Here is a 13,331-nt window from a genome sequence, read left to right on the forward strand (position 1 = left end):
AAAGCAGAGCCTTAACTGTCTAGAAGCCTCACCTAGACTGCAGAAGCGAGGGCCTCACCGTAATTGAACTCCATAAGAAAAGGCAGTGACAATGTTGTTTAGTTGTAACATTGTGTTTCATTACCTGACCGTGCAGGTAGCCCTAGCTATGGGCAAACAGATACCACAGGTTTAAAAGACAAAACCTAGGATCTGGGTTCTGAAAAAGTCAAAAGACAGCAATGCTACAATACACAAAAGTTTATTTTTTTCTTTTCTGAAGGCAAAATATAATAGAACCTAACATCAATGTATTCTGTACAACAAAACAGTTTTTATATGAGAACAGACAATCCATGAAGTTTTTAAGTCTTATAACTGCTTCCCTTTTTTATCATGCTTTCTTGTGGTCAACAAAAAGTTGGCACAGAAGATGTCATAGCAGTCAGTCAGCAGGCATGCTCCCTCAGATCCTTGTCAGCTGGTGCCACAGGCTGGAGGGCAGGATACTTTCTACTTTTTCCATCACAAAATTTAAAGGGGCGAAGAGGGTGCTGAGAAACTGCAAAGAAATCAGATGTACATTCAGATCAAAATCCGGGAGACAATACACCTCAAGAGAAAGCTGTGCAATAAGATAAGATATTCTTGCTGTGTTCCTCCTGTAAAATCCTATGTAATGATAAAAATTACATGATTCACACATAAAGACTTTCAAATTCTTGAGCCTTGCACATACAGAGATTTATGGATTTTGCAGTAAAGAAAGGAAGAACCCCATCTTTACAGAGATCAAAGTGATGAACTACAAAAGTTTCCACACATCTCACATCCTAGATTGAAGCTCATACTGAAGCCACTAAAAGCTCAACCCAAAACCTAGTGAAGAGAAAGAGGCTCTTTCATAACAGGGGTATGCCAGACCATCTCACAGAGACAAACATCGTGTCTTGAGATCAGGTTTAAAATGGTTCAGGGTTATCTCTAGATCTGCTCTATACACTGAGGCATCACTAACTGTAATTTATCCTAACATACTCTGCATCACTGACTAAAATTTATCTTAACATCTTCTCTCTAGTACAGAACACAACATTCAAAGAGTCTTCAATATATTAGTGTTCAGACAGGCATATGAAAAAAATCAAGATGGAGGACATTTTATCACAGGAAAAAACCACTGGCAGCTACATGTCACAAAAATCAGGTATTCAAAGCACTTCTGAAACACACAGTGAAATATATATTAATTTTAATTAATTATTAATACTTTTGAGAAATACATATTAATTTCTTCTGTGGCAGAAGAACTAAGTACAAGATTTCATTATACTGCCAGCATATAGTCTTTGTTCAGGATACAAGGCTGATAAACACAGGAACAAGGCTAACAGGGACAGATTTGGGATCTACAGCTGTGACAGTATCAGAAAACTAAAGATTTGATTGAAAGATCCAAACAAGGGTCATATATTTCAGTAACTTCAGTAACTAAGGAACAGAAAAAACCCACTGAATTCAAGAAAAGCCTTACAGAGAAGTTCATGATCATATGCCCAAGTTAAACACTTACTGTCTGCCTAACACTCACATACACACTCAAGAAACAAGAATGAATAATAATATTTCAGGTATATTTCAGCACTTTTTGCTGAAGGAAGAGGCATCTTCTGCTACAACTGATCTTACTTTGTGTCTTCTAGAGCTAATGAAAAAAATCCTTGTTGCATGAACTGTTGCTGTACCAGACCCTACTCGCAGGCCTGCGTTAACACAAGACCCAGCTCACCTGCAAAGGGAGTCTCTTGCCCTTTGCAAAAGGGTTTCAAAGAGTACTGACAATCTGCAAGTTGCCAAAACCTTTCATCCTGGTCTCCTCCCCCCCACAAATCAAAAGTACCACAGACATTAAAAACAAAGGCAATGAGGCCAGTTTGGAAACATGAGACCTAAACCAGAGACAAATATATTTGACAAAATGTATTACAATGGAAGATACTCAGTATTTACTGGAGAAGGAATTTTTTACTGTCCTAGAGCTTTTCTGTTAGTGGATTTTTCATCTCCTAGCATGCTGGAGATGTTTTTGCAAAGAAGAAAGTTTGGTTTAGAATAATTCATGGCTCTTCCCCCTCATACTCCAAAATTTATTAATCCTTGGTGGATTAAAAAAGCAGAATTAGGAGAGACTTCTCTGGACGTAGTTCAGGAAAGTTATGGGGGAAATATTGAGACTTCTTCCTCCTTGGCAGTTCAGGGAAAAAACACAGAAATTTGTCCTGGTTAACAGCAGACTATTTCTGCTCATACTGAGAGCTTCTATAGGAAATCACATCAGCCATTATGATTCCACACAAAATAGAGGGGTTCTAATAACTAAGAACTAACTGTTATTAGTTTATTTTAGTGGATGATATATGAAAATACAAATACTCACTTCTCCCACCAAGCCCTTGTTTCTTTTTGCGACATCACAAGACATCAAACCAACAACAGAGCCATATAAACCAGAGAGGACAAACAGGCAGGTCTTACTGATTAGCAACCTTGACAGCTGTGCATATATCCCCTGCTCAGATATGGACTGATACTTCTGAGTAGGCAGATATTTAATACCTGGATGTATTTTAGTTCAGCCTTTTCTGCACTGGTGTCTTTATTTACCAGAAGGGAGCAGCAGCAGAGAATACTCACAGCTTTTGCGAAGACCCCCATGAGCTCTGGGAACTGATGTGTCAGGAGGGCAAGCATGGCTGTGAAAGAACAGAGTCCAGCAGTGAAGAGGATGAAGAAGGGAAGCTCTTTCTTGGGATAAACTGAAACCTCATGAAATGCTGTAGAGAAAGATATGAGAAGGGGAAGACATTATACTTTGAAAAAAAAAAATCAAAACACAACACCAAGCAAAACCAAACCAATGTTCTTACACAGTCTGCACAACCTGAGACACACAAAGGTGTTTTGAAGGAAGAAGAAGATAGAAGGTCTGATACATCTGAGGACATAATTGTGTCAGTTGTCTCTGCCAAATAATTGTCTCTAAATATCATATTTCTGGTTTGCTCTGGTGCTATGTACACATCACTTTTGTCTTCCTTGTGTCAGCAGTAACTATAATGCCACTCTGCAACAGCTAATCCCAGAAAACAGACTTAGAAATAAAACATTTTAATTTTTTTTTTGTGTACATCATTAACTAACCCCATGGCTGCATGTTTGCTAATGCTGATACACAGAGAGGAGAGTGCAGAACCATGTGCCTGGGAGCAGCAGTGAGCCCAACCATATGGAAGCATTGCTGCAGTCCAGTTAAAGCAGGCTGTAAAACTACAGCCTTTGTAGCTGTAAATTCTGAGGGTTTTATCTGCAGAGCAAGAAAAATTATCCTAACAGCAGGACATTTAGGCATGTATTTTAAAACCTGGAAATTAAATGAACAGTGAATTTTTAAGATGTTTGTTAATATACACTAATAGGAATACAGAAATTTCCTTGACTCTGGTATAAAAAACCCTTCACTGGACTTCAGAAAAAACAGCACTGAGATGACTGAAAGGGTTAGAAAAGGATAATGAATATTTTACCAGAGGGATATATCCCTTGAACTTTTATGGCAGCTCAGACTCAAGGTGAAAATTCCTCTAGGTTGGCAAAAGGTCGGGTGGACTCTTACCTTCAGTCTGTAGTTCAGAGCTACAGTCAGCATAAATGCAAAATTGGAAACATTTTTTTCTCATATAGGATCAACCTCAAGGCTTCCCATATACTCAAATCCTATGGCTATTCATATATATGAAACATTACTCATCCATTTTGCCTGCTTTGTTTGCTTCAGTGATCAGCTCTCATCTCTTTTTACTCGCAGATGACATAAACACAGGGTAATCCAGCAACATTCATGACTGCATTCATCCAAAGTGCAGTGGTTCTTAAAACCAAAAGCAGGAATTTGTAAGAGTTTAAATTAGAATATTAAAAACTAAAAATATGTATGACTCTTGAGTCTGCTAGTTTGACCAGTTAAAAAAAAAAAAAAAAAGTAGGGATAGATTACAACTTCTCTTTGATTTAAAATAAATGTAGAGATCAGAAATACCAGAACATGGACTTTGTAAGTCTAGGATCTCTTGCACTTTTCTTGCACTACCTTTTCACACAGGCTCAACCCTGCTGTCCTACTCTGTTATCCAGTCAGGGCAAAAGTTTTGGAATTGACATTTTTAATTTGGAGAGCCTATCAGATTGTTGTGTTCTGATATAATTCCAGCTGGCTCTCCCATACAACATGCACAATTAAAGGGTGTGGACAGGTATGCAAAACCTCTCTAACCCACCTGTGTCTGTCAGGCATTCTAAACCCTTCCCTCCTCTAACCCAGGAGATTTTGCAGTGAAAGGCATTTCCCATAGCAGAACACACTGCCTGCATGTGCTGTTAGAGATCCCGCTATCCGCTTGTAACATTTGACAAGAACAATTAGTTTTGCATCTAAAAAGAGAATGCTGAGCTATTCTGCATGACTTTGTCATTCCTAAATCTCCTGACACTCCACCCTCCCCAGCTCAGCATCCCTCTGAGTAAAGCAAGCAGAGCACTCTGAGAGGTGTTGTTATAATTAGGATGATTATAATGGGGTGGGGAGATTCTGTCAGTTGCCAAGGATTTCTGCGTAATATCAGCAAGAATGTGCTGTGAAGGAGAGACTTGCAATGAGTGGATTTTCGCTGTATTATTCTCACCTAATGTTTACTCTTGTAGGCTTATAAAAAGAGGAAACATCTTTTTCAGCCCAAACCAGAAAAGTTCTGAATGAAAGACTATAAAGGATGCAAATGCCCTTAAAGCGGCCTTCGCAGCAGAAGCAGGCTTCATTTTAGTTGTTCCAGAACAAATTTTTCTTTATTCCTTCTTTGGGATAAAGAAGGTAAGAGAAAAATCTTCCTAGGATCAACTTTTATTTCCCTCCTCTGCCCTGACCCTGCAAACTTGTGTGTGTTCCACTTATGCTCACACAAAGTCCCACAGAGAGAACACGTGGGAATGAAGTGTAACTGCAACACTGGCTGCTTTGGCTCTTCCTCTGCATTCTTGTGCTTCACTGCATGCACTGCAATGAGTCTCATTAGCTTGGACTGTAATGCTTCTTGAGGGCTGGATCTCTCTTTATATCTGTATCTGGGAACACTGCTGGCACTTTCCTAATATGTGCTATAAATGCACATAAAAGTGACTGAGATGACTTCACATCAATCTCTTCATAATAGTGCACACGCCATAACATGAAGAAAACCCTTTCTTGCTATTTAAACTGCTTTTTGGAAAATGTAAGCCCAGCCTGTCATGAGTACTGGCTGCAGGAATGATCCAGCTGTCCTCAAGCAAGTTGGATCCTGCCTCGGAATTCAAGTAGCTCGTGCGTCTACCAAGGATTAAGAAGGCTGTGACACTGTGCTTTTGGTTTGAGGGGGTGTTAACCCAGATGAAAGATCAGTGTTTTGGCAAGAGAGAATAGCAAGATCTAACTAATTTGGATCTCTTTGGTAATCTCTATCCCTGTCTGTAAGCTGTCAAAAATAATAAATACAGCTAATTGTTATGAACTATGCTGAGGACCTGCCTCTGGAACCATCGCAGGAGCTCCAGAGGCTCACTGTCAATCTGGTTACTCTAATCCAGTGCGCTCAATTTAAAAGGCATCAAAGGAGACGGTGCTGCAAGACTCAGGCAAACAATTCTTAGGTGTCAATCATAAGAAGAAAAGCGTTGAACATACATGGTAGTAGTTCTCTATCTGCAGTTTCTGTACAAATAGGGTAAGGGTAGAAAAGGTGTCCTTTTTCCAGTGGATAGGGGATCATTCTGAAAGCTGAAAAGAAAACACAGTGCATTAGTTACTGTGAATGTGGCAGTCATACTTGAGAATACTTGCAGTTCTGAAAAACAAACATAGCCAAAACAATTATATTTGGTTGCAAATAGCATATAAACTGCTTAATGAAATGCCAAAATAGAAATCTACATTGAGCTTTTAATCACAAGACTTCTATGTTTATTTTTATCCTTGAGACAATGTTCATGAATGTCAGGTGAGACCACATTACAAGGACATACAAAACTGTTTGCATAATCAAAGCCCATTATGCTTCCAATTCCATAGCCAAATTTACACATTTTGTCTTAGCCTTTTAGGCTGCAGTATTTTTAAATTTCAGGGAAAAGAAGTGTATCTGATATAACGGGTATAGCCTACAAAACTAAGCAGCCAAGCCTGTAAATGCAGACCAATACTCACAGTCCCTGTGCATCAAGAATAGTTTTTTCATGGAAAAAATACACTACTCTTTTTCCATCACACTCCAGCAAGCCAGGTAACACTGATGACATGAGCTCTGAGGATCAGTTTTCCAACACAGTCATGTTTTCATTTTCTATTTGGCAATCAAAGACTAATACTAAATTATTAAACCCAGTTTCCTCTCATGCATTCTTTCTAAATGCAGCAGATCAAGTCAGGTTTCCAATATAAATCTTCAGGTCATGGATTAAATAATACTTAATCTTATGAATTTTTAAAATTGAAAATAATAACAGAGAGGGAGGGAAACGGATTACTAAATCTTAGTGCTGATGTCATAGGCCATCTGAGTGTGGTTTGTGGAAACATCAGAATACTTGACTGAAATATAGCTTTGCATCAAGGCATCCTTTTCCATTATCCTGTATATTATTTTCACTGTTAAAATGTCATCAACATGTTATTCTCACTAGTCCTATGAACACCAGTCACTGCAGCAGTATTTCCCCCACAGATGTCCTAGAAGCACTGTACACTTAAGTTGTTAGGTACAGCCCACTGCCACACAGTAACACTCCATTATCTCTTGCTCACAAGGCCACTCAAGGATTTGTTTAAATACACAGTCCCCCAATATTTTCAGCTGTGCACACTGCATTTGAAATGATGCTAGCTGTGGTTTTTTGTGAAATTATATTACTGTATTTTTTTCTTGATTGCTGTATTTAAACCAATAGTAAAGAAGGCAGAGATCCTAAAAGATTGTAAACCAACCTGAGCTGTAATGTTCTTCCAGCATTAACCATCCCTCTCCATAGCAACCCAAAAAGCCAAGCACAAATACAACAATCCAAGCTGTGTATGATCTTAACACACAACAAACTTGAGTGGCTGTACAAAAACATATGTGGAATGCATTCAATGCTCATTTCTTCAAAATCCCTAAGACAAGTTTTCCCTTCCAATTTGGCTTAATATTGAAACAGACAATCAAGCCTCTTCTGCCTTACCCTAAGCCACAGTAATATTAAGATTTTAGTAAAAGTAAAATGTGAGGTGAAGATGTTGCTTTTACAAAGCAAGAGAAAAGTGTCTGGATAGATGTTACTCAATTTAAGCAATCATGCTTGACATGAGACTAACTATGGGATATTTACAGCAAACCAGCTTTATTTAGCAATGTTATCAGCCATGGAAGGAAGTGCTCTGGTTCATCTGGATGTTTGTGTCTATGTAGGTGCATGTAGGTGCTCCTCTGCCTCACTCCTACGGTATTAGCTGATCCTATTTTACATTAATTGGCTCAGGCAGCACAGAGCAAGTTTGCCACTCACCATGTACAGTAGCTGCAAGAGCTACAGGAACATTTGGGAACCCCTAGGTTTCTTTTCCTCATGCAAACAGGAAGAATTTTGACACAAGTTTAGAAACCAGTAGTGACAAACCATTACCCCAGACACTTTTGACACTTGGTTACACTTGAAACCACAGACCTCCTGTACAGAGAACCTGGCCCAAACACAGTGGAGGCACTTGGGCTTTTATAGTTGTACTACAAATAAAATACCTACAAACACATAGAAGGAAAGCAAGGGCAACTGACTGTATTATATATAGACTGTTGGTTAAAACTAGAATTTAATTACATTTAACTCCTCTGCCATGTCTTCACTGGTTTTCACTTAGTTATGCAAAGATGCCAAGATATGGACTAAACATTATGATTATTGGACTAGACACTGTGAAACCATTAAAACCCCTGGTTGTATTCATGTGTGAGCAAAATTTGAACAAAAATTTTGAGGACTCGTGCACTGTTTGTATTTTTCTGAAGTCACTGTACAAAATGAATTATGGATTTTTCTGCAGAAGATATGCAATGATATTCATTTACATCTTTACAGGCTATTATACAGCTATTAGCTAATAAATTACATGTTCAGATTGCTGAATGTGGAGATAATAAGAAGGGAAATGTAGTTAGATGAGAATTCCCTATGTTGCCTTCAGGCAGAGATAACTTGTTTCCTAAGTGGCAGGAGGACTGCAGGGCAGCCAGCCTCCTGTGCCAAACCTGGTCCTGGTACAAAGCCCTTTAGGGGCTCCCCAGCCTGACAAAGCAAAAGAAGATCTGTTCAGGATTCCCTCCAAAACACTGCTTTTACTGATGGAATAATGAACCCTGAGCTAAAGGACTTCTGCAACAATCCAGAAGAGAAGGAACACAGCATAAAAGCAAATCACTGAAAATAAGCCATTGGGAATGAACCTATGACAGAGAAAATAATAGACTGGGAGAAATAATGGGAAAAGAGCTAGCAGATCTGACAGAGAACAATGCAGCAGAGCAAACCCCAGGCAGCACTGGTATGGATTACTGAGCAAGGTGTTCTATACACCTAGAAATAAAACCAGTGGATCCTCAGGGAGCCTACACTGCAAATTAGGCAAGTTCAGGTCATTTCATACTGTAACTGAGATAGTAAGTCACTTTTACACTGAAGGTATTATGTGCATTTCTATAGGAATTATCATGGTAACAAGAATCTTTTCTATCAAAGCTAAATGAGGACAAAAAATGGTGAAACACACCCATACAAACAAGTTGGTGTAATAACATACACAGAGGATGAAAAAGAACAGATTAAAGTAGAGCAGAAACAGGGAACTAAATTACACTAAATCAGAAAAAAGGCCAACAAAGGCTGATTATAATTTGTACTTTTAAATTCTCAGAAACCTGATAAAAAACACATCTCAAAGACAGGGTAAGATATATTAGAAGGTCAGTATATGACCTTTGGAAGTCATATACTCCAACCTCCTACTCAGGGTCATTTCCAAGTTACGTTGGATTGCTCAGAACTATGTCAAGCTGAGCTTTGAGTGTCTCTGGGGCAGGAGATCCCACAGATCCCTCCCTGATTCTTAGGTCTGGATTAAATTGATCTGGTTTGAACTGCTGTGCATTGCTTCCTGTCTTTATGCTGAGCTGTTCTGTGAGGACTGTGACTCGCTCATCCATATCATCTCTCTGTTGGGTGGTGGCAGACGGCAACTGGATCATCTCTTCACCCACCATAAGACTTCTCCAAGTTGAACAAAACCAGCTTCCTCAGCATTTTGTCCTGTATAACATAGTCCAGTCCCCTATGCATCCCAGCAATCCTTCACTGAATTCACTTCAGTTTGTCAGCTTAAAAAAAGTCATAAAAATACAGCATTGCTTTATATTTCACATTAATATATACCTGTCTAAAAGGCACACTCATAATTCCCAAATATCAAAGCATTCACAGAATCACAAAATGGGGTGGGTTGGAAGAGACCTTTAAAGATAATCTAGTTCCAACTCCACTGCCATGAACAGGGACACCTTTCACTAGACCAAGTTGCTTGAATCCCCATCCAACCTGGTCCTGAACACTTGGAGGGATGGAACACCCACAGCTTCTCTGGGCAATCTGTTCCAGTGCCTCACCACTCTTATTGCAAAATATTTTTTGTTTATGTCCAATCTGAATATACTCTCAGTTTGAAACTATTCATTCAAATAACGACAAACAAATCTCTGGAATTAAATAAGTTAAATTATTATCTCCTTATCCATGAGCAGGAAAATATGTCTCAAGAAGTTGGGAAATTTTGTTCAGTATTAAACAGCAAACACAAGACTTCAAACCCCTCTCACTCATTAAATGAAGTTTGTGTTTTCAGTTCCAATTTCAAATAGTTCAATGCTGGTGAGGATCTAACAGGTGTCCTAAATTCTCACATACTATACTTGACAAAAACAATTACTTTTTCATGAAATTCAATAAAAATATTTTATTAGCTCCTTTGTAAGAAAGAGGATTACTTACTGCCTTCCCATGTACAGTGTAAGAGGTTCAATGCCCCCTCTACTCTTTTCCAGTGTTGAAGATGAAAGAAAGCATATGCTATTGCTTCACTGTCCCCTCTCTTCAGAATATGTTCAGGGGGCAGAATTAGGCTTTTCATTTCTAGTAGATACTGAAATAAAAAGCAGAGCACAATTATTGCAGAGGTAATACAAAGCACAGAAAGCTGGCTGCAATTCTATAATGCACATTGAAAGGTCTATTTCCCTAAAATACTTTTTCTCATAAGATTTCATCAAATGTGTAACACCATCAATTGCACTTGAAGACAACTATTGAATTATTCCCAAAATTAAGATCTGCTATCAGATGGTTCTGATATACAGCAGTGGTATTGGGACTACACAGAAATTCAAAATTAAACATCTCTCTTATTGAAGGAGGTGAAAAAAAGGGCTCAAACCAGAACATGGAATTTAATTACAAGAGCTTTTTAATTAAAAGTGTTTATAATAAAATGAAGAAGACTTTAAGCATTTGATGCACAAAGTCTTTCTATAAGGAAACATATAGCGTTCCTAGTTTGCACACAGGTTGCTGCATTTACTGCATTGACATTCACTGGTTGTGAGGTCTATGAACATGCAAGCTTGGCAGCCACCTAAGTAGCTAAGAACAAGTTACAAGGTAAAAATGTTACAAAACACAACAAGTGCCTGATTTTCAGGGGTGAGGTGGGGGTAAAAGTATAGAACCTTTAAGCTTGCTACTTGTAACAGTTATTGAATGTGTCATTAAAATGAAAAGTACAACTGACTAAACCCACAAGCGATTGGCACAGAAAATTTCCCCATAACTGGCTCCCCCCACCCAGCTGAAGCAGATGAAACATACAGAGGTCTCAGACATTATTCAAGCAAGATTTTTCTCCCTCCTCAATCCCAATCCATGAACTAGACTAACAGGTAACTAGACAGACAACTAACACCAGTTCAGCAGACACCACTGGTGTTACTACGGTCCAGCTACTGGGGGAGGAAGAAACCGCAGAGTTTGGTAAAGATGAATCCTTTCCTGTAAAGGATACCCTTGCTGGCATCCTTTACAGAAAAGGAGTAACAGGCAGAAAAGAAGCTGCTGAATCAGCTCCTGTTTGTCAGTTCTCCTGAGGAGTGAGACATTTCCCAGCTGTGCTCTGAATGCTCTTCCACAGTGCAGGGAAACTGTTGCTCTCTTCCAGGATGCCCAAGATCAAACCTTCTCCCTACCAGACTGTTCAAGTTAACACAAAAGGCAGCAGGTAAGTCAGCCCTAGCACAAGGTTGGGAAAGGAAAGGTATGGCTGATCACTGGCAGTGAAGGAGGGAGTGTGCAGCCCCTCCATTTCACCCTGTGCTACAGCCTGCTCTGGAAGGCGGAGGACTGCAGCACCCAGGGGCTTACAGCTTCATAATGTGGGCATCCATGAGGAGCAACCTAGCAGCAGAGGCAAAAGGGGCATGGGTAGTGTCAGCCTTGCTCAACCCCTGAACAGGCTTTTGTGAAGAGGATGTGCTGGTGCAGAAGAGAAGGCAAAAGAAAAGAACGAGGATTGAAAGTCAGCCTTGTGGAAAGGAAAAGGGCGGAGGGAAATGAACACCAACAGCATGATTTAGTGGAGGATGTCCTAGAGAGTGTCACCCCTTTGTCTGACGGAGCTGTCATGCAGGTAAAAGATCTGGAGAGCTCATGATCAAAACAGAGAACTGTCAATCCTGGGGAATAAATAAATACCTCAAAGAGAAATCACATGTTTCTGATGTGGGTAACTATTAAAAGAGGAGAAACTGAATCAGCAGTGGGAGTAGTTGAATAAGATAATGGATTTTGCCTAAAGCCTTTCAGAGAAATCTGAGAGAGCTGCAGAGCAGATGGATTAATGGAGGAAACTGCCATTAGTAGGCAGTCCAGGGGATTAAGGGTGATAGAGAACAGTATAAAGAGCCGACAAGAGGGAGGGAGCGGCTAGGCTGAGACAGATACAGCAAACGTTCACTGCCCTAATGAATGCCTCACCCTTTTAAAAACACACATTATACCTGTTGAGCAGAATGGAATACAGCTGCAAAAGCTGCAGGTTGCTACCTGCTTTATTAATTTAGAACATTAACTCTTATTTTCATATTTTCTGCAAAATTAAATGAGAAAATAAGTTCTCAATATTCAAACGTTTCAACTAAAGGAAAAAACATAAACAAACCCAATGATATGTCACTATTAGTAGGGAAAGAAAAAACAGGAAGAAATGTTGTATTTCTAGGAGCATTAAAAGAAAACATGTGTTTTGATTCTAATGCATTGCTTGTTATCAGCAATCAAAAAGAAATCAAGTGGAAATACTAGATGGAAGGATATATCTTGACACTTGCAATCAAGCTTAGTCCTCACTCAGTTAACTTTTCAGTCTGCATTTTTCTCAGTTTCAGAAAGAAATAATTTTTACAAGTGCCTCAGATCAAAAATGTGAACTCCTCCTCCCTCGTTACTGTATCCCAGCTACCTTCCCAAACAAAAAGTCCATAATCTGCTTTGGTGATATTCAATAAGACCCCCATGCAAAGTTCTTAGGTGGCTCAAGACTCATTTGTGACTTACAAATGTTTTTATTTGACACATAAATGTCAGCCACACCTTTTGGGCATACAAACTGTCAATTAATTTATTCTGGAGGCATTTCTAGCAGGAACACTGACTGTACATGGCCCCAGAGAGACCCTGTCTGGAACACTTTGTACAGTTCTCATCAGGCACTTTCCAAAACAAAAAAGATCAAATTTCTCAAGCAAAGAAATTCAAAGAAAAGGTTTTGGGAGATAGCACTTGAAGGCCTCCATCTACTCAAGTTCTCTGAACATTAGTAAAGGGTACCAAAAAGCTGCTTAGCTGTAACTAGGGCTTGATTATTGTGGAAGGAGAGACATAACTGTCCATGAAAATAAGAATGGTCTTGATGTCCACGAGTATCATATCCATTGGTGCACTGTTGTATTTTCAAGGAGAGTTCAAGAGCTCAGAGGGCATTCATTCATTGGCTGGCAGGGCTAAGGGTCTACCTAGAGGCAGCGAGGGCAGCCCCCTTTTTTGGTAACTGCAGGCTATTTGTCCTGTATCTTTCAGAGGCAGGATTGAGCCCCAGCAATGTGCTGGGTTTCTAGCAGGTTGTCTGTGAAACCAAC

At 39.4% G+C, this 13,331-nt stretch overlaps 1 protein-coding gene across 3 annotated transcripts in view; it reads right to left on the reverse strand.

The window, feature by feature from the left end:
• Nucleotides 1-238: 238 nt before the first annotated feature.
• Nucleotides 239-13,331, reverse strand: part of ST7 (suppression of tumorigenicity 7) — a 136,122-nt gene continuing 123,029 nt past the window's right edge. For all 3 annotated transcript variants that reach the window (XM_084205589.1, XM_084205590.1, XM_084205591.1), the window contains exons 12-15: nucleotides 10,138-10,288; nucleotides 5,753-5,845; nucleotides 2,674-2,813; nucleotides 239-541 (exon numbers count right to left, since the gene is read on the reverse strand). In XM_084205589.1, coding sequence (XP_084061715.1) covers nucleotides 446-541; nucleotides 2,674-2,813; nucleotides 5,753-5,845; nucleotides 10,138-10,288 — 480 coding nt within the window. In that variant the 3' untranslated portion in view covers nucleotides 239-445. The remainder of the gene's footprint in view (nucleotides 542-2,673; nucleotides 2,814-5,752; nucleotides 5,846-10,137; nucleotides 10,289-13,331) is intronic.

Source organism: Fringilla coelebs, assembly GCF_963513975.1.
Source record: "Fringilla coelebs genome assembly, chromosome: 5".
NCBI classification, from domain to species: domain Eukaryota; kingdom Metazoa; phylum Chordata; class Aves; order Passeriformes; family Fringillidae; genus Fringilla; species Fringilla coelebs.